Here is a 25,704-nt window from a genome sequence, read left to right as displayed (position 1 = left end):
GCACGGGGTGGGGCGCTTGCTAACATCTCTGGCTGATCTGGCTTACATTGCATATGGCAATCAATGCACCTTAATGAAGAGAAACGGTTCAAGAGATAAAGGAGAGGAACCTTCATGTAAAATAATGATAAAAAACAGCATAGGGGAGACGGTAGAAGATACATCTTTAAACATAGCGTAGTGAAAGTATTATTTACTAGGCATCAGGCGAGCACTGATGGGCCGAATAGCGTTCTCTCGTTTAAAATAAATATGTTGTTCTTATATTCAGTTCGCTTACATAACATTTATTAAATCAATATAATCTTACACAAGTAGGCCTACCACGTTTTCTAAGTGTGGTGCAAACGTGTGTTAGCCGAAAGTACTGTTGCACAATATAATATGACGACATTTCTATTCATTGTTATGGTAGAGATGACCGGATAAATTGTTGTATTTGTTCTGCGAAATAATGATGGCACTTTTAGTGTTTCTCAAATGCCAATGAATGGCTTACTTTCCAACTCACGCTGTTTATTCATTGTGAGGCTTCCATGACAGTTTACATTTCTACTGATGGGAAGTAAATAGTGGGGAAAAAGTGACACTCGTGAACAAAAAGTGTATTTTATTTTACAAGGCAGATTTGTAAAAGTACCAGTATAACTCTTAATTGTGTATAAATGTATATTTGTACCGTATGCATGTCCATAACCGTTCATCTCAATAACCTGGCTTTCTTCGGACCATTTGTTTTAGGTTCTATAGCAAACGATTTTAATACAACACGCAGCCCATATCTCTTTGTCCTATCCCCACAAAACCACATCGGTAGTTCCAAATAGAACCATTGGGGTTATATGGTGGAGGCTTTGAAAGAGTGCAATGTCCGAATTTCCCAGCAGAGGGAGCGCCAAGCACAGAAACTCAGATCGCAAAAGTTTCATGAGTAGTTTTGCTAAATGTATAGCAAAGTCTTCCTTCCCCTCTGCCTTAAAGCAGTGTCTGGGAAGGGAAGGGAAGTGAAGGGAAAGGGGGGGGGGGGGGGGGGGGGGCATGTTTAGATTGCATTAATCAGTGTCACGCTTTCAGAATTGCTTTCTTTGATGTCAAAGAAAATAGACATTTTCAGAACGTCATCCATGCTGTGAAAAAATGTAGTGAGGATGGAGGAAAAACATTTCAGGAGGCTGTAACACACTGATTTACAAATTACAGCACGTCGGACAGTTTTATTATCTTGTCAGTGAAGTTACTTTGTAATTTACTCAAAAAACAGTCCTGTATATTGACAACATGTAATTGTTTTCTTTTATTCCATTCTTTATGAACAAAAATGTAGTATGAAAGAAAAAGGAAATATATAAAGATATACAATGTATAATACATCCTACAAAATGTATATGCAAGAAATATATATATATATATATATATATATATATATATATATTCAAGTATAGTTATACAAATATATTATATAGTAGCCCATTGTTGCAATACATAGAACATCAATTCTCTAAATATTATATAACATTACAATATTACTTTTTTAAAAGCACAAACTACAATAAAACAAATACAATAAGGGACGCTGGAAACGATGCTGCAGTATGCTTTCATTTCTTCAGCTTCATCTTTATTTAACACCAGCAGGAAACAGTAGACCACTGTGATTGCGAACCTGAATGTTGTTTGAGAAGTGAAAACGCCCGGGGGGGTTCTGTAAGTCTGAAATGCTTGTAGCAGTGTGTACGCTGTGTGTAACTCTGGCACCTCCACGTTTCTGTTTAATCCTTATGCAGGGAATGCGTATTCAAAACGCAATTCTTGATTAACCGAAGGGAACACGTTTAGGCGAGCTTAGCACCTTAGAATGATCAACACAGAAAAAGAGAACAGAAAAGCGTTTGATCACTTGCGATGTACACTTGTTCAATTAAACATCCCAGACTATGTCTGTGTAGGAGGACAATCTATCGGGGACACTGCTGTCTGGCAACACTGGGGACGATCACGAACTGTGACTGAGATTTGACGAGGTTAATGATTCATCTCACTTTTTAAATGCACAATGAGAGGTCGTGATTGTTGGCGATTGTGCTGTAAAATTGCCAACATATAACAATGTGTTACAAAATATCAAATATTGTTGAGACAGGTTGACAGAATATATCAAATGTGCTTGTTGTGTTCGATTTTTCTCACAGGCTGTAACAAAACAAACCAAAAAAAAAACAAGTTACTGCTGTAAATATATACTACCTGTTAAAAATCTGATTATAAAACAAAAAAATCTTTCCTGCGCCTGTGATAAAATACAGATCAAGTATCTAATGCCTTTACTTAACAGCTAATATATAATTAAATTCACAGGTTTAGCTGTGTTGGTGCATTTATAAAACGTTTTGTAATGATTAGAAACTTCTCCATCCGACAGATCTGAGCTCACACCCAGGTGTTAATTCTTCTTTAATTAGAACGTGGCACTTACGCTTTCCCAAAGCCCTCTGCTAGGCTTCCCAGCTGTTGTTAAGCACTGTAACTGTATCAGGTAATAAAAAAAATGATAGGATGAAATAAACAAGATGACATTTCATTCTGTGAACACCGGCATGGTTTCTGAAAGAACGGGTCTACTTGGGTATAGTATTAGTCACTCCAATGGTTTTCTGAAGGGCCGAGCTGAGTGCTTTATGTAAATGTGACATTTTAATTATATCATCCCTGGGAGGATGGTCCAGCCCCCTGCCTCTGAACAGACCCAATAAAAATGGACCATGAGTCTGACACCTGGCTTATATACACAGGAAGGAACACAAAGTCCTAATCAGAAATCAAGTGGAAAAATCTCAGGTCAGATCGCAATCGACAAGACAACCGCGGCACGATGACTTCCAGTAAAATTGAACTCCCAGGAGAAGTCAAATCAGACCCCGCCGCGCTCATGGCATCGCTCCAGCTCATCCCCTCGCCAGTTCCTGACTTGGAGATAAAGTACACCAAGGTGAGTGCAGAAGGAAACACTGTTACACTGCAATCTAAGACACGGGTACAATGTTACGCTGGCTTTACTGCAGTTTAACCGGGGCGGTGGAAGTAACTGGTTTCATTATGCAGTATTTTACTGTACTTAAAAGTATGCCAATTGTTCGCCAATTTGAATGTGTTATTCAAACGAGGGAGGTCATTAAAAAAAGAGAGACTATATTTATTGATACATATAAAGAACAATGATAAATAGAGTATGAGATTTCAAATTGTGCAACCGCGTATTTAGGTCAGTTGTGTTACTGAATGCAACTATATAAATAACACAGCCTATTTAACAGGCATATGCAATGTTTTTTTTTAATTTTTGTTTTTAAACAGTAAAAAAAAAGTTAAAGTTGTTTGATAATGCTTTTTAGTTTTTACTTTCCTTTTACAAAACATGTGACATAAAGTTGTCCTTTACAGCCTAGGTGTATTTAACTCTTGCTAATACGATGTGATACATTCATTGTTATAAAGATAGATTACGCTTTTCAACTCATTTTCAGTGACTCGTAACCATGCATTTTTTAAAAGTAAATGTAAGGGTAATGTTTAATGGGCTACTGATTTGTCTGAGCCAGATTCTTCAGATAATGCAAGTGAAACCGTGCGAAGTATGAGTTAAAGTCTTGGTTGTGAGTATCGCAGGATAGGCGCACAGTCTCCCCGGGGTTAGGGGTAGCTACGATTACAGTGGCCATCATAAACTGTGTGCTGGTGTCGTTTTACTATTCCAAGAGACGGTTTTAAGAAATCTATTCTCTTTGTATTAAGGGATAGTGACATGTATTTTGATAGTTTCTTTTATCACAGCTTGTCTAGTGATACTTCATTTTTACAAGCTCTGATTATACTGTATAGTATGTATGAAAAACAGTTAACTTTGTTAAAAATACATTGGAAAAAGGGCGATGTCATAAATAGAAATGAGTCACAGGGTTCTATTTGGCGGAAACGTTTTTTATTGCATTTACTGTATATTAAGACAAATGAAATAAGATAGCAAAGGAGTCTGTAACTACAGGTAAAACGTAAGGCTTTACACAGCGCAGTCTCTGGAGGCGTTCACACAGGTGTCTTTTTACATGCAGGTGGTGTCAGAGCAAATATGGAAACCTTTTAGACTTGCTTTAGAGACACAATTGGGGGGGGGGGGGGGGCACATGGACCCATGAAATAAATAGATAATCTGGATTTGAATGAATTAATTGACATCATTGATAATCTGAAAATATAGTGATATTAGAGGGGCTACAGTCAGCACAAACTATATTGATAAGACCCTTTTTACTGCTGTTTGCACCTGTTTCTGCATACTGTTATCATACTAGGAAGCTCAAAGGCAAAAGCACACGTTTTTTCTAAGAGGACCCTTTTTAAAAGTTGACCACAGTATTTGCGCATGGTATTCTTGCAGTTTTCCCATGCTTTTCCCATGGTTATGCTATGCATTTGCCATAGCTAACCATGGTTTGCCATGTTTTTGTTATGTGCTTTACCATACCTCTCTGGGCTTTACAGTTCTTACCTGTGCTTTACTATGCTTTATCACTATGCTTTGACTGTAGGAAACCTTTATACAGGGAATGCAACTATTGTAACAGTATAAAACTGTCAAGAAAGCCTAGCTGTCATTGAATGATTGTCTGCGTTGCTGGTTCTAATGATTTTAATTCAATGCTCTGGCCTTCACTCAGGTTGTTTCTTGGTGGTTTTATAATGTTAGTATTGTTTTTTTCTCTGCAGAAACAACAGTGTAAGTCTGTTATGTGTGCACCCAACTTCTCCAGACATCATGTATTTAGTTCAGCCCCTGCCCCTACACAGTCTCCCTCTCTGCAGGGAGGATATCTGATTTATTGCTGGTCGCAGGCTGGGGTGTAAAGACTTGGCCACTCTTTTAAGCCTGGTTCCATTTTCCCATTTATTACCATGAAAAACAGGAATTATAGGCTTGTAAACTGATCCAGCCAGTATAGGTCAATTGAAATACTTCATAGGATTGTCGTTCAGAAAGATACATATGTACATAATATATGTACATAATATATGTACATTATATATATATATATATATATATATATATATATATATATATATATATATATATATATATATATATATATATATATATATACACTTACTTTCATTGTTTTCCTATAATGGAAATATTTGTTTTTTTCATTTCAACTAAGCATGAGGAAATACAGTAGTCTCCGTGTACAGGACCTCCTAAGAGAACACCCGTGTGGTGAACCAGATTTTTCCCATTGTAAATGCTCCGCCTAAAGGTACAGGAACTTCGCTTAAAAGAACACCTTTTTGCCATTCGTTCACAGCTGATACAGTACTGTTTTGTAACCTGATAACTCATCATCATTAAACTTAAATTAAAATGGCTTATTCATTCTTTTAAAATGTGACTTGGTTTGTCATCGCGAGTGTGTCTAGAGGCACACTGATTGGTTTATTAAATTCCAAATTCCAAATTCCAAATTCCAAATTCGGCATCCTATCATTGCCTCGTTTTGTATTCCGATTTCCACGAGTGCATCTCATCGCTACACAATGGCATGTAAACAAACGGCGAAACGTGCCGAGCAATTTGGTGTTTTCCGTTCTGGTGAGTTGCTTCACCGTTCTGTTAAATCATTTTCTAACATGTGTGTAGGGGTGTTTTGTTAATTTAGTTTGGCAGTTAGTGTATTAACAGTAGTTTGTCCGTTACTTTATTATTATAGTTTATTAACACTTGCCTATTGCTTTTCTCTTACTTATTCTATTCACTTCATATATTGATACACGTACGTCATGACAAGTAATACATATTTATTTATTGATTGATTCATATTGTGTCTGGTGGTCAACTCCGTCTTAAAGAACACCTCGGCTAAGAGAACACTTCGCTTGCTTCCAGAGGGGTGTTCTCTTATCCGGAGACTACTATAACAGCAAATTTAGCTGTGGGTTGACATTAGTATTATATTTTGGAGGGAACCCACATTTTACAAAGCCTAATAAACAGAGGTACTAAGCAATCTCCTTTCCCAACCCATGCCTGCCCATTCCGCTGTGGAACTGGATGGGATCTTAACCCCTCCGCGAGCATGACTCTCCCTAGTTTTAACAAGTACAAATTGGCTCTAATTTTCTTGGTGTTTCTGTATCAGTGAGTGGTCTCTTTTCTCCTTTATCAAAGAAGTCCTATTAGCCAAGCAAAATGTTGATAACTGAGTTCTGGTCAAAGGGTCTCTTTACCTCTTTACTCCAGAAGCGTCTTCCTCTTGACTGAGGCAGCTCTTTTGTAGTCAACTCCCCCAGCTGTTTGCCTAAACGGTCCTGAGGGAGAGTAAGTGCTTTGAACCTTAAACAACAACATTAGGCTTCGACTGGTCCCCAGAAGAATCCAATCATTGCTTAAGGAATCAGATTGGGGAGCTGTAGTGTTTCAGATCACCGCTGAGGTATGCAGTAAATTAACCTCCACTGATGGGTATTATTATAGGTATTTGTGCCGCCCGGCCAGGTGAAACTCTTCTCAAATTAAAACCTTTCTGGTGATTGCAGCCATTTAGTGATTATGTGTCACTGAGTTCAGCACCTTGAGCATAAATGTTGCCCTGTAAACAGCAGAGAGGCTAACAGGTTTCACCCGCATTCTCTTAGCATTACAAGTGCTCCAGCTGAGGTAAGGGGATGTGCACACCGGGCGTCCACAGAGAAGCAAAGGGGCAACTATTCAATGTGGATGCACCGTGGTTGTTTAGATGGTCACTGATTTACATCCACCATCCCAGTCCCAGGTTTTCACCATGTGTAGATGGCAGATGTGCCAGGAAAGGTTCAGTGTGAACTTCATACGTTTTCAGAAAATGCTTACCCTGATTAGACTGCAGTTTGCCCTGTGTCCAGAGGTAATCTGATTGCTATACTGACGGGTGTGTGGATCAGTGTCACTTAAGATGCACCCTGCACAAGACTATATGTCAAGCTGTATCCTTTATCCACATCTAGAATCATCTAGAGCTACAGTATTGTCATTCTCTTAGTGATTGTAGAGGTTGTTTTTAACCAGACAAGTATTTGAAACTGAAGTTAGGAGGCGGTTCTGTGGATCATTATTTTTTTATTATTTCAGATACAATCCTATTCACATATTTCTAACAAAACAGGCTCTGCCAAGGCTAGTCAGTACCTGAAAGCCAGTTTGATCAGAAAATACTGATTGCAGATTATAGGCCATTCAGAGTTAATGATAAACTAAATGTAAAGCACATTTGCTTCTGTTGAGTTAAAATGTAACCTCTATTTTTTTTTTTTTTTAAGCCAGTGATTTAACTCTTCAGCTGTGAAAAGTCTTTGACAGCAACCAAAACAATCACTAACTACCCCAACATGGTTTAATCCCCCTTTTGTGCCTGTTTGTGCTTTCTTAGATTCTTTAATTTATGCTCTTATTAATATTTAATTGAAGTCCTGAAGTCCTCTTTCAATCTACTCAGCTGAGAAGGGTCGGAGATGATGATTACATTGCTTGATGCTTTTTTATGCAAGTATTTAAAGTGATTGAGATTCTACAGGGACAGAGTTTTCCAGAAGCTCATTACCAGCCACTTGGGTCTAATATATGGTCCTCCACCACTGTGCGGGTCAGTGTCTCTGCTATTCGTCTTTGACCTGAGAGATCTGGAGTTCTTCACTTCAAAACCAAGTCTTGCTGTGATAAGATCAAGCGTGCGAAGGTAGGGGTACTGCTGGTGATTTATCATGCCAGGGAGGGCGATCAGACCGAAAAGGGGCCCGTTGCACATGAGCTGACATTCCACCAATTTCCCATGTTTGATCATAAGCTTCCTTCTGCAGCCGAATAAGAAAGCCACCCGTGTACTTGAAATACAGAGGACGATTTATGATTGCCTCATAAATTAAAATACTTCAAAAAGTAACTTTGTTCAAATGATCTGTTTTCAAACTAAAAAACTAAACTCAAGTTGGTGAGGAGAGTGTAAGCATGTGGTTCCAGATAATTATACAGGGTAATTTAATGTTATTCCTGGCCACTTTGCTCATTACCCTCAATAGCATATGCAGAAAAAAACATATAATGATGAAAGCGAAAATCCTTTGCAGTTTAGCTAAGCAGTTTTCTTTGGAATGTATACAAGGGCATCAACATTAAATCTGACACTGGAATTTTTGTATATATTCAGGGATCCAGAACTATGATTTCATCCACAAATATCTCATGAAACGACATTATACTGTACAAATGAAGATCACATTCACGCAGTCATGTATTTGGTTAAAGTTTTTTTGCACACTGCTAATTATAAAACATGAATGGCAAATCCACTGCTGTTCTGTGTGGCTGTACTGGTGAGCACTATATTAGCAGGGAAGCAGGGATACCCTTGATTACCCAAACTAATTAACCATCTAATCCCAAGTCATATAAACAAAAACAGTGCTTTGTGCTTTCTTCCTCCATTGCGTCCCCCTACAGTAACTAGGAAAATAAACAGACACCTCCTTTGATTGCTGGGCTGCCATTTGCAAATGAAAGGCTTAACGCTTCGAAAGGCTCTTCCTAATTAAGGGGGTAAGAGAATACACGGTGCAAACATTTGGTAGTGGTGGTAGTGGTGGTGGGATGGGGGGGGTTGCTCCATAATAACAAATCCAAGTAGAATGCAGGCCCCTTTCCCCTTTCGTTAGATTGATCCGCGATAGGAAGGCCCAAGTGTTGTCTCCTCCTACTCAGTTAAGGCTGGACAGACTACCCACTGAGCTTCCTCCCCCCAGCACAACTGCACTTAGCACTCCCACACTTTCAGTCTGCACTTACCCAGCTAAATGGAAGAGGACCACATTAGCGTTTTCAGTTACAGTATGTAGCTTAAATATAAACAAATGTAGTTAAGGAACTTTCATGTTCCCTAAACAATTATGGATTTTTTTTTTTTTTTTTTAATGCGAAGGGACAGAAAAGGGTTAACAAAAATTGTTAATGGTAAAAAATATAGTTGCAGAAAGTTTGTAATGGAGCAAAAAAGCTTATATTGCATTTAAGACTGATCTAATGCTGTGCAGAATAAAAATTGGGGTGTGACGTGACAGTTACTGGAGGATGATGGGTTATTTTTTGAGTTGCCGACAGACCAGTTGGCACCACAAGACACTAGAAGTAAAAGAATAAGTGTGTCATGTGCTCCTATTTTTAAAGAAAGTTAAAGGTTTGTTATATCAGTGTTGTAACAAGAAGAGAAAAACACCAGCTGTGTCTGTTTCACATACCCTCTCCTAGCCTAGTTACAATAATAATTATAAATCCTGAAAGAAGGGAGCGGAACTGAAGTTCCTGAGATAGGGAAGGATATGGAACTTCCTGGCCAGACTCAGGCACAGGTGCCCAGTTGTATCTCTAATGTTATAGAATATTAAGCTCCAGAATTTTGAGCATGCCCCTGAAATTATCAAGAAATTAGTCTCATTATAAAATCCGCAATTCTTCTGATGCTGGGGGCCAAACAGATGTGCTGTTTCTCCAGTAAATATTTTGGCATCTTATGCCCTAGGTTTTGCAGCCCTGTGGGTCTCCAAGGAGAAAGGCGCATATGAAAAATGGATCAGATTTGAGGAATGCTCCTAAATAAATGGAACTAGAAATTCCCATTCATTTCTCAATTTACCCAGAACACTTTCTCCCATGGGATGCTATTATTATTATTTGGATGTTAAAATTATTTTCCTGTGCGCCAATCCCCCCCCCCCCCCCAAGAAACAAACATTTGCAAGACTGTAAAAAACACGTCTGAGTGTGAAAAACAGAATCAGTACTGACCTAGATTTTAATGCTAAAGCACAATTATTGGCAAGAAAAGGATGTGTAATTATGATATCACTTGTCATCCAGTGTACAAGCATACCAGAACCACTACTTAACTTAAACGTGAGCTTTGCTAAAATGTGCTCAACTTGCGTGGAGGCTTGCAGCTGTGCTGGGAATAGACATAAACACTTTGCTAAATTATAATTAGGATAACCCATTTCCAACATTTAGAACAACAACAAAAAAAAAATTGTTCAAAATGTTTAGGGAATAATTTACAAACATCTGAATCCCCACAATGCTTATGTATGAAAGCCGAGATGCAATGCATCTGTAAGCATTTTATCATAAGCGTTCATTTGATTCATTATATTTGGACAGCCAAATGAAAAAGTAAACCATATGAAATAATACACTTTTTCCACAATCAACATTCTTTCCTGACTATATCCAGTGTCTGCCTTAATAGATGCACAAACACACAGTAGCAAGCAAAACAAATATAAAGTCTGTGAGCTTGCCTTAATATTGAGATTAATTCATTATTATATACAGCAGTGTGAAAATTTATTAGAACACCTCAAGTTTTGTCATTTTTATCCTGTATATACTTACTTGCATGAAAACCTCTGGATGTGAGAGTTTCTATTTTTCAGCCACTAATCAGTGATATAGAAACCATAACCACTGGTGTGTGAATGTGTCAGACCACTTTGTGCTTTAATTATCTTAAACAACTTTTAAAATGTCTCATGCATTTTACCATTTGTGGCTATGTGTTCCTTTTCTCTTACTATTTAAAATTAATTGCATGTATGGCCTATTAAACTCATCAATTAAATTAGACAATCGCTAACTTGCCTATTTTGACAATTCCCCATGCTTTTCAGTTCCAGTGGTTTGATTTCCAACACACAAGAAATCAAAACTACAGAAGCAATGAGGTGTTCTAATAAAGTGCATCAGACCATAGAAAATAAAGTTTAAAATACATTTCTGAAAAGCCCAACAGTCCCCACTTTACAGTAATGTGCACATAGAACGTAGACCCATTTTCTGAAGCATTATGAAGACAACTTCCCAATGTCAATACCTATCAGTTTTAATAACACCACGAACAGCAGTACATTATTCAGAGGCTTGAATAGCAGCACTGCTAGTTGCATTGAAACTGTACAAAAGAAAGTGCACATAACCCCCTTGATATCTGCACTTTAACATGTTAGGATCCAATTTCCAATTTTGAAACCTTAAGAGCTGATTTATTGTCCAAGCTCCCTATCTTAATCAGGTCACTCAATGGGGATAATAAAGGTGAAAGACATTCAGTGCAGGGATGGAACAATGAGGGCCCCAAGCGTTGTCCATTTCGGAGCGTGATTTAGATGGGACTCCAGAGCTCTTGTTTTCGAAGGTTATCTTTTCTTCTCCCTTTTGCAGCGTGAGAGGGGTTAGACAGAGCATAAAGCTCCCTGCGGATTGCATTCTTACCGAGACGTTCGGGCTGTCAAAGGGCTCCTCTGATTTAAAGCGTTCCTCTACAGTGGGTACTATAAATTTAAATCTAATTTAGTGCTCTGTAGGGTTTTCTGTTTTTGCAGTGTGTCATCAGTTGTCTTAGCCGTGACATTTTTATGAAGTGCCTTTAATGAGAGTCAGACGGAATGGGTCCAAATGTATACATCTAGTGAGCAGGTGATATCCCTTTGAAAATGCAAAATGGGTTCTGTATCAGTGTCAGCCTGTGTAGCCCAGATTAATTGGAATGGAATGGAGTGTAGGTGGTGTGAGTGTCTGTCGAAAGGTACGAGCTGATACAGAACACCCCAAACTTTCAAAAGTGAGTTATTTAAGTGTAAGGTTTTCCTTGTAAAAAAGCCAGCTGGGGGATTCAGTCTTGAAACGCTTCCAAAAGAACTGGTATTTAATACCTGCACAAAAGTAAACACTCTACATTTTACTGCCAATTAAAAGGTCCTTAAACCTCTAAGATAAATATGCAGAGGAGTTACTAAGGTCTGGGGAGAATAACACGGTGTGGTTTCCTCCCATGTTACATGAGTTGTTTTCTATGCTTCTCATGCTCTTGTGCTCAAAGTAAAGTGTAGTATTTAAACCAGCAGATGTGCTAAACACGAAGGCCCTTAGATACAGCAGTAAATTAAAAAATCTATAATGAAAACTCCCAGTTAAGTTTGTTAGTTAATCTTGTCAGCCCTTGATTTGTGTTATGCTTTTCATGTTAGCTTGGAAAGTTTTGCTTCCAAACATTTGTGCTTCTTTAGTGGATTAACTTGTCAGTATAAGAATAATGTAGATTTGCACTTGCCACAAAACCGTGAAAATTGATTATATACTATTTAAAAGCAGTAGTAAGACTGTGATCTAAATACAGTTCACTAAAACAAGGTTTTGTTGTACAAGCCTGATAATTCCGAGCAGCAGGTTCTTAATGCATGCTAGCAGTATTTAATGAACTGCTTCTTTTTACACATGACAAAAGCAAGCAAGCCATGTGTTTTATGATCTAATAAAGGAGCAGTGAGTTGTGAAATGTGTGTGTAAGGTGTCTCATCTCCGATAGGGAGATTCCTCACTTTCACTGCTTGTCTGGACTTCCAAGGGCTCCCTAGGGAGGAAAAATGAGTATTCAACACTGAGGCAGTTTCAATAAGTTGCTCGTTAACTCAGGAGATGGTTGCCTAACACCTGCCTGAATCAACTTTCACACTCAGAAAGCTTTGGCGTAAAAGCTATATTTTCACATTGAAGACTAACTAGAAATTGGTTCTGGGGAGGGAGACTGGTATCGAGCAAAATGAGCAGCTTTCTTCTGTTTACTAAACCCACATACTCATGTTTGGGGACTTCTCCTTTCCAGTTCAAACACGAGACTTTGGAAATAATGCAAAGTCTATTTAACAGACTTTTAGGCCCCATACACATGCAGCCTAAATGTGATTGCAAGTTCACCTTTTGCTCTTAATATAGTTTAAGTACACATACAGTTCGGTTGCAAAAGGCAGCGACAACCACACTAGTTAATCCTGTTTGGAACAAGTAGCGAGTTTGATTATTAATTCAGTTTGGTTAGTTAAACAACCGCAGTAGGTGCTCGGTGAATTTCTGCGCTAGTAATGATGTCATCGTTTATCAGACATTTCCGTGTAATAAATATGACTAAGAAAAAAATATAGGTGCCTGATGAGCCAAGCTGATTTTGTAATATTGATGAATAGTTAATTCATAACAATAATAAATAATGCACACATATATATATATATATATATATATATATATATATATATATATATATATATATATATATATATACTTTTTTTATTTAATCAAAGTACAGTTGTATAATATTCTGTTGTAAGAATTGTATTTTTGGTTTTACAACTTAAATTAAAACAATATGGGACAATTCGTGTCCCCAAACGCCACAGTGCGACCGCTACTCGTTTTTCCACCGATACCGAACGTTTCATCTGTGTGTTCTGGCACTTCAGGAAAGGTCTCAGTAAATGACAAAGACGCATATACAACTCCTTAGACATGCGTACATGTTTAATCCAGTCATATGGAGACCACTCAAGTCGTTCCCACCAGCCTTCTGGTTGGAAGATCGCCCAAATGTTTCTATCTACTGTCATGGTACTGCAGATCGTCACCACTTTTATTTAGCAGTGCAGAAAAAGCAAAATGGCGGTTTTGAAGAAAGGAGCATAGCTGCGCTTGATGAGTTCTTGATCGATTACGTACAGTACTTTCTTCTAAAAGCATAAACAAAAACACAGCCTCCATGCTGCCGCCACACAAACCTCACGAATGTCGTGTAATGAGGGTCCGCGTCTGGGACCGCAGATGAGGATGCCTTGTTGAAGTGTCAGAACACATTTGTGTTATTATGATTCAGTTGTAAGGCTTTAATACAAGAGGAAACCTGCCGTACTATGGTAAGCCAAATTATCATTTAGAGATATCTCGAAATGCATTTCAAGATATCTTAAATTGAATTGCAGATATCTAAAACTAACTCAATCTCAAGATATCTCAAATTCAATTCGAGGTATCTCAAATTGACTTCCTGTCTAGTCTGATATATATCAAATTGACTTCCTATGAAAATGCTCTATGTTTTGAATGGACTTCTGGCCCATTTCAAGATACTGTATCTCAAACTATACAGGAAGTCACTTTGAGATATCTCTAATTCAATTTGAGATATCTCAAACTGGACAGGCAGTCAAAAGATATCACAAATTCAATTCAAGATATCTCAAATTCAATTTGAGATATTTGAAATTCAATTTGAGAGATCTCAAATTGTATTTGAGATATCTTGAAATCGGGGTTAATTTGAGATATCTCAAACAGGACAGGAAATTCAATTTGAGATATCTCAAATTGAATTTATATTTTTACTTAGAAGGCGATGTCATTTTAGATAACAGTATTGTAGTAACAGTTCGCTTGCAACCAGTGTGAAATGATCTGATTATATTGTCATGCCCTGCTAAACTGCCCTGATTTTAGAAGTCTTTCAACTTGTATGTTTGTGCTTTGTGTTTCAGATTTTCATAAACAATGAATGGCAAACGTCAGTAAGTGGTAAAACATTCCCAGTGTATAACCCATCAAATGGAGAGAAAATATGTCATGTTCAAGAGGCTGAAAAGGTAAATATATTTTTTGTAAAGTTTAAAATAATTGGACATTACTAAATTGGGGAGAAAAACTATAAAAAAAATAATTGGCGACCACTAAATGATAATAAAAAAAAGTTTAAAATGCTTATAGAGTTAACAGTTTGCTGTTATATTCTTCTGCAGAAATTCCCAGTGGAATTGAAACCTCTGTTAATTATTTAAACAAACGATGGGGCACATGTTGCTCGTTGGCCACAGTGCTGGCTGGTGCAGAAGATTGCGGTATTCAGGGCCTGGCACCGCATCATTAACACCACTCCAACAGTGAATGTCTGGAGAGTAAAAAAAACAAAAGGTTTAGTCTAATGTGGTTGGGCATGCAGTTATTGGGAGAAAGCACATGGTTACTCCACCCCACTCTAGATTTAAGGATCAACACGGGGAAAAACTAAAAAAAAAAGCATAAAACCTGCTTGATATTGTGTGTGTATGTTTTTATTCAGTTAAATAATTATTTACATGTACTGAGAAACATTGTATTGCTTTATTATATTTCAAAATGTATTTTGTTTTTTGCACCTGTTCATATTAGGGTGCCTGCAGGGGTTGTAAATAGCAGATCTTGCAATTAAGGAAGAGGGATAGCATTTTTGTTTATGCATTCAATTCATAGAACAGGAATTATGTATGTATATAGAATTATTTTTCACAACAACAACATTTTTTTTTTTATATACGGTTCATCATTTGCAAACTGTACAATCTGGTGCGATCCGGCACAAGGGAACCCGTTGGTATTTGAAACTCGGCTGTTGCTAAAGTACTCGGCTGTTATGACCTGTGGGGTCTGTAATATCTTCTGTGCTCTCTGTCTCTCCTCACAGGCAGACACTGACAAGGCTGTGCAAGCAGCTCGGCTGGCCTTTACTCTGGGCTCGGTGTGGAGGAGAATGGACGCCTCCGAGAGAGGGAGACTGCTGGACAAGCTAGCAGACCTGGTGGAAAGGGACAGGACGATACTCGCTGTAAGCCTGTGCATATTTCATTGATCATCTGCTACCCAAACCAAAGCGGTAGACATTTCAAATAAAATAATCAAAAATGTATTAGGTAAAAAGAAAAAAAAAACAGCAAGAAACAGTCTATCCTTAAAGTAGCTTTACAAGAATTCCATGTAACAAGAACTATTGCTAACAGTGCAAAAAATGCCAAAAAACATCACTTATCTTCTTTTTTTTTGGCTCAGACAAAGCTGGGCAAGGAATGAAGCTAGAAGGTCATTAAGTCAGGATTCAGATTTCTTCTGTTGCTTTAATAATAAATATACCCTTGATTTTTTAAACAGTGCCCACAACAGTGAAGGAAACTGTGAGTTTAACACATGGCTGTTTCCGTGATAAGAATTGTGCCACGGTTGACTTTGCATGAAGCACTTTCATGTTTAGCCTTTTATTAAGGTTCCATACATATGCTTTTAATAAATCCAAATGTTTAAAAAAAAAAACTCATTATATCAGGGCAGGATGATTTAAAAGTTTCACAGTCAGTGATAATCTCTTGGAACTTTTTTTCTTTCTTAACCAGGATGAGACCTAGACATTGTGGAATTCCATTCTGTTGGATCTATTTGTTTATCATCCTGTGTGATAAGCCTTAACCTCTTTCTTGCTGATAAGGATTCTAAATAATGATTTAGATATTTGTCGGAATGTCCACGTCTCGCTATCATAATATCATATTTTTTCATTGACAGCACATTAAAATGAATGTTGCTTCACCAACATAAAAAGAGATATGTCAAAGTGTCCTGGGGGCCAGATGTTTCTCTTATATCTAGAATATCAATCATCCTTCCCATAATATACAAACTATCTTCATATTTTCCCTTGTCTCACCCTCTCCACCTTCCCTTTCAGACTTTGGAATCAGTGAATGGTGGGAAACCTTTTCTCCAGGCTTTCTATGTGGACCTTCAGGGAGTCATAAAAACACTCAGATATTTTGCAGGCTGGGCTGACAAAATCCATGGAATGACCATTCCAGTAGGTATGTTTACAAAGCAAAGGATCCTCGATGTGACAGCTGGAGGATTCAGACATCGATAAAACAAAGGCTAAAGGTTATTCCAAGGGTTGTTTGGTAAATTATACCAATATATAATAATAACCACAAACCCGATGAAAAGCAACACCATTAGCTGAACCCATACTCCAAACCTTTTGTGATAATGGACTGTTCTATAGCTTAGCTTTGCCAATACACTGACGGCTCAGTATACAGTGGGTGCTATTCAGGATTTTTAAAAATCCAAATGCTTGAGGTTCTCAAGAGTGGCATTAGAGAAAACTGATATTTTTTTATTAAAACAGATTGACAACATTTCTCGCATTTCTTCACTAAAAGTTTATAAAAAATAAAGTTTTAAAAAAAAGAATAATCTAAAAGGTAAACATGTGCAGTCCCTATGGTGTTGTAAATCTGAGTGCTAATGGTCAGTCCCCCACTGGCAATGCCCCCTCGTGAGCGCTGGAGCTCAGCTGTGACAGAGGACTGGGGTCCTGTATTTGTTGTTCTGGCTAATGTAGCTGTTTGAAAAAGCCCTGGTAGGAAGTTTGCCTGGCAGCAGGGTGCCCCCAGCTAGTGGACAGCAAGATCATCTCTCACTTCAAACAGGTGGCTTTAGTAACAGTGGCTCATACAGAGGAACAGAGAGTTAACTTTCTCCAGTTAACTGAAACTTGGGTTACTACATTCCTGTAACCTTACTTCAAGCCTAACTAGCTTTCTGCAAAGCTTCAACTGAAAATAAGCAGTGCATTCCTATGAAATAATATCTTTTCACAAGAACATTTCAAATCGCTATATTAGATTTTTTTTGTTTTTAATACATTTAAATTCATTTGTAATATTTTTTTTTCTTCAAAGCCCTTTTCAAAGAATTTTTAATTACATTTTTTAATAGGCAAACATAGTGAAGAAACAAAAAAAAAAACGCTTTTTGATGTTTCGTGCTCCAGTGCCATAGATAACGAGTCGGTACTAAAATGCACCCAAAACACCTTTCAAGTGTTGCCAAGCTGAACTGGACTGCTGAACAATAATGTTCTTCTCTTACAGATGGGGATTATTTTACATTCACAAAACATGAACCCATCGGAGTCTGTGGACAGATCATCCCCGTGAGTATCTCAGAGCACTCGCTGTTTATTTTTATTCAAATCAGCTCCTCTTTTGAAGATACATTCAACTTTGCCCTCACAGCTGCATTTTTTTTTAAGGAGAAAGAAAATCAGCTCCCTTTTTTGTTCCTCACGGAGCAAGTTCACTGGAGATTTGGGCATGTTTCCGTGTGGTTAGAGCTTTGTTTTGGAATGAAGCTGCTGATGTTTCTCAAGTCCCTGTATTTGCGAAGCGTGATAGCCGCGGTGTTCATTTTGACAAAGGAATTATCACTCTGTTACCCTGCTTAAAGATTTTAAAGATTCACCTTACGCTCTGTTTAACTTTCTGTTGTTTTAAACCAGTAGTGCAGTAAGAATATGCTTAAGAAGTATTACCAGGGGGCGTGCCTGCAATTTAAATAGCTTATTGTCAATTGCATTAGTATTGAAAGAGTGTAGTTCAGTTCATGGAGCGAATGGTGTGCAAGTGAAAAGTCAGTGTACCCCTGCCAACCCTTTTCCTTTCCTTTCCACAGTGGAACTTCCCATTGCTGATGATGGCCTGGAAGATCGCCCCGGCGCTGTGCTGTGGAAACACGGTGGTCATCAAACCCGCTGAACAAACACCACTCAGCAGTCTCTACATGGGGGCCCTCATCAAAGAGGTAACCCCGTTTTTTGTTTTTTATATTGTTATTCATTTCAGTTCATCTCCATTGCAGGAGGAATCTGACCAAGTCGGTATTAATTCCACCTTGGTTTGGTTTGGCACTTTTCTCTAAACCTTGTTTCCTCTGATATTGTTTTGACAGGCTGGGTTTCCACCGGGAGTTGTCAACATTTTGCCAGGATATGGGCCAACTGCAGGGGCTGCTATAGCCTTTCACATGGGCATAGACAAAGTTGCTTTCACAGGATCAACTGAGGTGATTAAAAAAAAAGATACCTGCAAGAAATATTTCTTTACTGTATGGGGTTCTTTTCATCTGACGGTAACAGAAGGAACAAAGGTCCCAGGTAGGCTGATGTCATTCATACATCATGTGCAATGAAAAGCTAAGAGAGGCAGCTAAGGGGAAAGCTCTCATTTGTCATCGCAGCAGAACCAAAGAGTTAAAACTACAAAACAGAAACAGGTCGATTGAGCTGTTCAGCTATACTGTAGCTTCTCTGACAGCCTGCGTGTGTGCTCGGCATTAAAGCATTGAGTCTGGCTATTAGTTCCAACTATGTAGCAACAAATGCACAACTGCAGTGCCATAGTGCCTCTTTCCAGCTCTTGTTATGTTGAGAATCTTGCACTGCCTTGCAAAAGAAAATTAAGAGTTTCCGATCCATCTTAAAAAAGCAACATTTATCTGTGTGTCTGTCTTAAACTGTACTGCAGTTAATAAGCCTTACTTAAACAATGAACATGAAGGCAAACCTTTTATTGTGAGGGCTGTATTTGCATATTGCTTACTTACAAGAAAAATAAAAAAAAAGCTGTACCGAGAGGGGGTCAAGCTAGAGGCAGCCTTTCATCAGGTTAAACAAAAGCAGACAGTTTGTTTTTACTGTAAAGTGATTGTAAACTGCTTCCTGGTGCTTTTGGATTTCCTGCAACAAAATAGCAGTAATCCAGGCACAAGCGGCAAATCCAAATTATAACCCAGCCGCCCCAGGATGATAACCCCTTAACATGTCTGTTTCCGAACAGTTGTTAGTATCAAAATCTGTTTACTCTCTCCTGTGCTTGTATCAAAGCTAGGCTTATCTCCCTGCCAGGGCAGTGCTTGTCAGCCCCCAGTCATAATTAAAAAGATTAATTTTTACATTGAAAAAGTTAATAAAAAACCTGAACCAGCCAAACACTAAGGTCAAACAGCACCAAGTGCCTGAAGCGCTCACCAGAAATCATGTTGCCATGTCTCGTGAGCGCCCATTATAGGAAACACATTCAAGTGAACTCGAATTACCTTTTTTCTTTTTGTAAATCAGTATTCTAAACAATAGGGCTGGACAGTTTGTCCTGGTGAAACGTGCTCAGTATAATTATTAAAGCCCATAAATCTCAGAATTGTCTGGCCAAAAGCAGTGACTGTATTCAATTGGCTTTTACCCATTGTTAGCTATGGGCAATAACGTCTTAAAGACAGCTATTCAGAAGTTTTAATTTAGAAGTTTTAATTTATAGATACCTGTATATATAGAAAGAGCAGCTTGCTTATTCAGCTTTTGAATAAAAGGAACATTGTGGATTAAGTGGCATTCAAAAGCACACCAGGGTCCAGTTTGTTAATTAAAAAAAAGTTATGTGGAGTTTCAGACTAAACTGACCTTTTTTGAGTTCATTAACATGTTCACATATGTTGTTCATTTCATAGTTAGTTAATATTTATGAACCTATTTTTAAACTGTTAAAAAAAAGAAAAATTAAAAGTAATCCTAATCTATTTTGCTAAATATTCAAAAATTGGTTTCATACAAACAGTGTTTGATCATCAAAATGAAACCTCTAAAACACTCCTAGCTTTTGGTACAGGCATTGCATGGAAGGACAGACTAGGTCCTCTCTGGAAGATCTTGTATTTTTATTCAGTTTAGACATGATTGAGATTGATGTTTAGAGTTAAGAGCAAAAAAATCCATTTGCAATGTAGCCTGACACAGAAACAATGTGAAGACAAAACTCAATGAAAACCAGATTTGATCAGATGCCAAGGAAGGCAGTTCATGTTGATTCTTTTATGGCTGCTTCTCATGCCACTTGCAAATATAAGACTTTCGTTTTATCATAAGCGGTTAGAAAACTTTTCCCTAAAAAATACCTTTTTTTTTTTTGTTCCTCTCAGTTCTTAATCTGGAGTCAATTAAGGAATAAAGCAGCTGTAGCACCGGAGCTTTGAAATATACAGACAGTGAGTCACAAAGCTTTTGTTTATGGAAAAAGGGACTATCCTCCTTTTATTTTAGGAGCCGTGGCACTGGTTGCATATTGGTAGACAGCACACTATATTGCTTCTAAACACCCTCCAGTAAAGCCAAACACGCCAGACCATAGATCAGGTGGCAAATTGTTTTCTTTATTTTTGTTACATTAACATACCATGAACTAATCATTACTCAACTAGATACAAGAAAGACCATCAAAGCAAACTACAGGAGAGCTGGGAATGATTCATGCCAAACAAATGTTTTCGGCCTAACAGCTGTAGTACCACTCGTCCTAATTTACTCAGCAGGCTTCTCTTTTCATTTCCGAAGTGAGATTAATGCAGACTTGCAACTTATTTAGGAAGATAGTTGTCCAGTCCTTACTACAGGGCTAGTCGCATAAGTAATGAGTGTTTGTAGCTCTCTTTCTGTCAGTGTTAATAAGTCGTTAAGCTTTTGTTCTAGAAGCAACTGTGAACAATTGTGTGTCTTCAATTCAGCAAAGAACCTCAACATGCATGTGTTTTCGGGTCAGATTTCAGTTAGCGTAAGATAAACCAATTAAAAAAAAAAAAAACTCAGCACACTTGTTAAGAAAAAGAATGGAGTAAAGTCTTGAGTTTTAGTCATTATAAATCCTGTACAAATAGCAGGTGTGCTGTATTTGGCTACCCATGTGACAGAAACACTTGGCGGAAATCCTTTGAAACAAAATAAAAGACACCTAAGAAGATAAGCCAGGATGGGAGTCTTGCAATGCCTTGCCCGCATTCCAACCAGTTATTCAGCCAAGCCGTAGTACTGAAGTTGGGAAGGACTCCAATAACACACAGACCCTGTTCCAGCTCTGCCCTAGAGTTTAAGAGTCAATACCTTGATTACATGTTCCTCCGATAGCATCATCAGCATCTCCTTTTTGGTGTTTAATTGATATTGCGGATGTTGGGTCTCCCATTTCGGTGAGCCTCCTTAAGTTACCCTTGTCTCAAGCTGCACAACCTGCTAAGCTATTTAATGGGCATATCCCACTGATTTACAGAGCTGAGCGTTGGAGTTAACTGCATGACTGCGTTGTGTGTAAAATGTTTCTCCATTTCCTCCAAGGTTGGAAAACTGATCCAAGAAGCAGCTGGAAGGAGTAATTTGAAGAGAGTAACGCTGGAGCTGGGAGGGAAGAGCCCCAACATTATTTTTGCAGATGCAGATTGTAAGTCTCAGAGCCTTTTTGTTTTCCTTAAACAATGTGTAAAAAGAAAACAAATAATATTTGTGTTTAACTGAGCACTGTGGACTCGTTACAGTTTTTGCGAGCAATTATTTTAATATGACATCATGTCCAGAGAAGGTGAAATGAAACTGTATGCTCTGTCTAGCTTACAGTTTATAGAGGATCTGACATTGTATATGCAAATAATCTTTACATAACAAATCATTTAGCAATGTGAGTCTTTTTATTTGAAATAATAAAAGTTGCCTCATATATCTTGTATAATATAAAAAAGACCCACATCTTATAGTTGCTCTTTGCAATTGCACATTAATATACACATTTAAAAGCCGTCAGTCATCAATGGTCATCAAATTCATCCAGGTCTCCTACTTTCTAAACTGAACGACAGTGAACTCAGCCACGGTTGGTCTATATCTTTAGTGGTTACTGATAATCTTTCTTCGGTCACACTGCGGACACGTTCTAGATAGCACTCAGCAGGTGTTATAAACAACACTGAGCAGTCAACACTTTATCAGGAGAATCGCAAGAACTTGTTAAGTCAGTAGGACAGCAGTGCCCAGTTTAATTAACCATGTAAAACTGTAAGATGTTATGCTTACTGCTAATTGCAATATTATACATAAATAGACTATTTGGTCATGATGTGAAACTAGTGTATTATTCAACTATTAGTAATTACTGACATCATATAATAGTCAAAACATATTCTAGTAATCTCTAACAAATTTGGATTTGCTTTAGAACTGGTCAAGTATTATGTCCTGTACAGCATGTGCTTCATTCAGCAATTAAGTCCTCTTTAACTCCACGGTTTTGCGTGGTGCCCAATTGGTTTTCAACTGCAGTAAACACTGGCCCTTCTAACAATACACTCCCCTGCGATTCCCTCTTTGCAGTGGATTATGCGGTTGAGCAAGCCCACCAAGGAGTGTTTTTCAACCAAGGACAGTGCTGCACTGCTGGATCCCGGGTTTTCGTGGAGGAATCCATTTATGATGAGTTTGTCCGGAAGAGTGTGGAGCGAGCGAAGAGGAGAATAGTAGGGAACCCCTTTGATCCCACCACTGAGCAAGGACCACAGGTAAAACAAAAAAAAATCAGTTAATAAGTACAGTAAGATACTGCCTTTATGCTTATTGCACATAGAATACTCTTTCTGGTGCTTAGACAAGAGCTGCTCTGTAACAGCCATCAAGAATGAAGATAGAACAGCAAGAGCCAACATTGTGGACGTGGCGTGCGTGCAGTCTCATAGCATTCTCGACTGTAGCCCTGGCAGGCTTTCAATTTGTTATTCTCATTTTCTGTTGCTTAAAGAATTTGTACTTTTAAGCTGACTGACTAAATCTTTTTTTTAATATATTATTTTTGTTTAGATTGATAAAGAGCAGTACAGCAAGATCCTGGCACTCATACAGAGTGGGATCAGTGAAGGAGCCAAACTTGAATGCGGCGGCAAAGCCTTGGGCAGAAAAGGATTCTACATCGAACCTACAGTGTTCTCCAATGTCAAAGACGAGATGCGAATTGCTAAGGAAGAGGTATGATGCGTTACACCTCAAAGCAGCTGACCTGGACATGTCTGTTTTAATTATATTTTACAATCCTTTGCTATGAACTTAACATGGTATAGCACAGTAATCTTGTGATAGGTTCCATTTGATTAAGGGCACGTTCATTTCTTGGTATGGGTCTTTGCTGTTTCCTTAGTTTGTGCAGTATTTTTACAAGTAGATTGGTTTAACTGTGTCATAATTGACCATTACCCTTGCAGATTTTTGGACCTGTTCAGCAAATATTGAAGTTCAAGACCATGGATGAAGCCATTGAGAGGGCCAATAGCACTGAGTATGGCCTTGTAGCGGCAGTCTTCACCAGGGATATAAACAAGGCCATGACGGTCTCTGCAGCGATGCATGCTGGGACAGTATGGTAAGATTACTCAGAGCTTCTACTTCAGTATACATTAGAAAATAATTCAGTACTATCAGCCAATCAGCTTCTAACTAGCAGGCTTCTATCAGACAGTAGATGCCCACTGGAACATCACATCAAACTCAAAATCAATGTGCGCAACTGCTAGCTTTTTCATTTTGATTTGCCTTAATGAAAGCTCAGTTCAATTGGACAGCAAATACTAACACACAATTGGTCCAAATTGATTTTATTAACCACCAAAACCAGCCAATCAATACTTTGCACTGACCATGACACATAACTCCAGTCACGGTCAACTACCACACAGTTGAGCCTTCATCGTCGGGCACTATCGCTTAAGTAGAAACTGTCATATCCCCTCCTGTAAGATACAATCCCCTCTATTAACCGATGGACTTCTGGCATGTGTCATTTACACATGCTGGGACCAATTGAACGGTACTGATGGAAACTGATCAATGCACATTTTATATGGGTCTGAAACAGTAAATTCAGCTCTTAAGCATGACAGAATAAATTCAGTTGCATATAAAAACGAGGCGCTAGAAAAGACGAGAGGGGCATTGCTGCAGACTCGCAGGCAGTTGAAAAGACGGTGTGTCTGGGAATGCAGTTTCACCTTTTACATGCCAGCTGTCACTAAGTTCACATAAAACAGAGCAAGAAAGCAAGACTTTAATATAATTGCAATATTTTTTCACAACATCACTGACATCCCTATCTCAGGTTAACACACTTTCGGTGCAAACAAAAAAAACTAAAACTAAGCTGTCAGATTACTTTGGCATGTATGGTAAGAACTGTTTTGGAATGCTGTTTTGTAAATTGCCAAATACTGTATTACAGTACTTTGTTTTTAATTCTGCACTTTTCTGCAGTAATTTTTTACTTATTTTCTTTGTAAAGTATAATATATATATTATAGTACTGTACAGTTGTGTTTTAGACACACTGCTGTACCTCAATTTGTTAATTTATAATGTCCCAACATTAATAAAGCAACTACAATCAAGTATAACAATTGAGATATAATATTTTCACATATCCAATGGACCCCTGGAACCAGTTAAATGGGATGCGGCAGGTTCTATTGTATTGTAGAAAGCAGATGTTACCTAAAACATAAGAACATTTGAGGGATTTTTTTTTTACTGCTAAGCTATATTTATTTTTTTCAATTTTAAACTGTTCTTACTCTTTTTATGTTCTTTTATCATATTTTGAGTGTAAAAAGTTTGTCAACACGGAAGAATAACATGTGTCATTGCGTATTCTGTAGGATAAACTGTTACAATGCACTGAATGTACAGAGCCCGTTTGGAGGATTCAAAATGTCTGGAAATGGAAGAGAAATGTAAGTATCACCATCACAAGCTTTTGGCTTATTCAGCTAAGTTATATCCTCCTACTTTATATATATATATATATATATATATATATATATATATATATATATATATATATATATATATATATATAAAGAAAATCAATTTCGACTGTTAGTCCGACAGTAGACAACGCTCTTTCTAACGTGATAGTAATCTATGAATTTATTTAGAAGTCGTTAGTAAATTCAAAGGAAACCCCACATTATTCAAGCTGTACATATTGTACATTGATCTCTACAGTCAACACACTACTGCTTGAAGTACATGTTCAGAATTCAGCAAACTGTTGTAATGTTTCCTCTGTTTATGTACTGCAATGCTCACTGGTAGAGACAGCGGAGAATGGCAGAGCTATTAGACAGCTCCTACACCTGGATTGCTTGTGTTTCCTAGTGTATGTTTAGATGGGTTCGCTGGCTACCTTTAATCAAGTTCAGAGGGTGTTTTTCATGCACTCTTTGCTGTGTCAGGTCTGTCATAAAAAGAGTGCAAGAGGAAGTACACTCTCGACTTGATCAGAGGTAGCCACTGGACACTTAGAAACATATTGTAAGTCATTCAATTGAAATAC

The 25,704-nt window shown here is 37.9% G+C and overlaps 1 protein-coding gene across 2 annotated transcripts in view; it reads left to right on the top strand.

Moving 5' to 3' along the window:
* Positions 1–25,704, top strand: part of LOC117429112 (retinal dehydrogenase 2) — a 28,828-nt gene that overhangs the window by 2,006 nt on the left and 1,118 nt on the right. Inside the window, exons 4-15 of one of the 2 annotated variants that reach the window (XM_034048309.3) lie at positions 2,790–2,986; positions 14,422–14,526; positions 15,381–15,521; positions 16,413–16,542; positions 17,614–17,675; positions 18,194–18,322; positions 18,470–18,583; positions 21,678–21,780; positions 22,704–22,888; positions 23,184–23,348; positions 23,582–23,739; positions 25,025–25,099. In XM_034048309.3, the coding sequence (XP_033904200.3) occupies positions 2,870–2,986; positions 14,422–14,526; positions 15,381–15,521; positions 16,413–16,542; positions 17,614–17,675; positions 18,194–18,322; positions 18,470–18,583; positions 21,678–21,780; positions 22,704–22,888; positions 23,184–23,348; positions 23,582–23,739; positions 25,025–25,099 (1,484 nt within the window). In that variant the 5' untranslated portion in view covers positions 2,790–2,869. Of the gene's footprint in view, positions 1–2,770; positions 2,987–14,421; positions 14,527–15,380; positions 15,522–16,412; positions 16,543–17,613; positions 17,676–18,193; positions 18,323–18,469; positions 18,584–21,677; positions 21,781–22,703; positions 22,889–23,183; positions 23,349–23,581; positions 23,740–25,024; positions 25,100–25,704 lie in introns of those variants that run through there. The other variant, XM_034048310.3, reaches the window with a different exon arrangement.

The sequence above is a fragment of the Acipenser ruthenus genome, chromosome 24, assembly GCF_902713425.1.
Source record: "Acipenser ruthenus chromosome 24, fAciRut3.2 maternal haplotype, whole genome shotgun sequence".
Taxonomy (NCBI): domain Eukaryota; kingdom Metazoa; phylum Chordata; class Actinopteri; order Acipenseriformes; family Acipenseridae; genus Acipenser; species Acipenser ruthenus.
The sequence above is the reverse complement of the archived record's forward strand: the minus strand, read 5'-3'. Positions and strand labels throughout refer to the sequence as shown.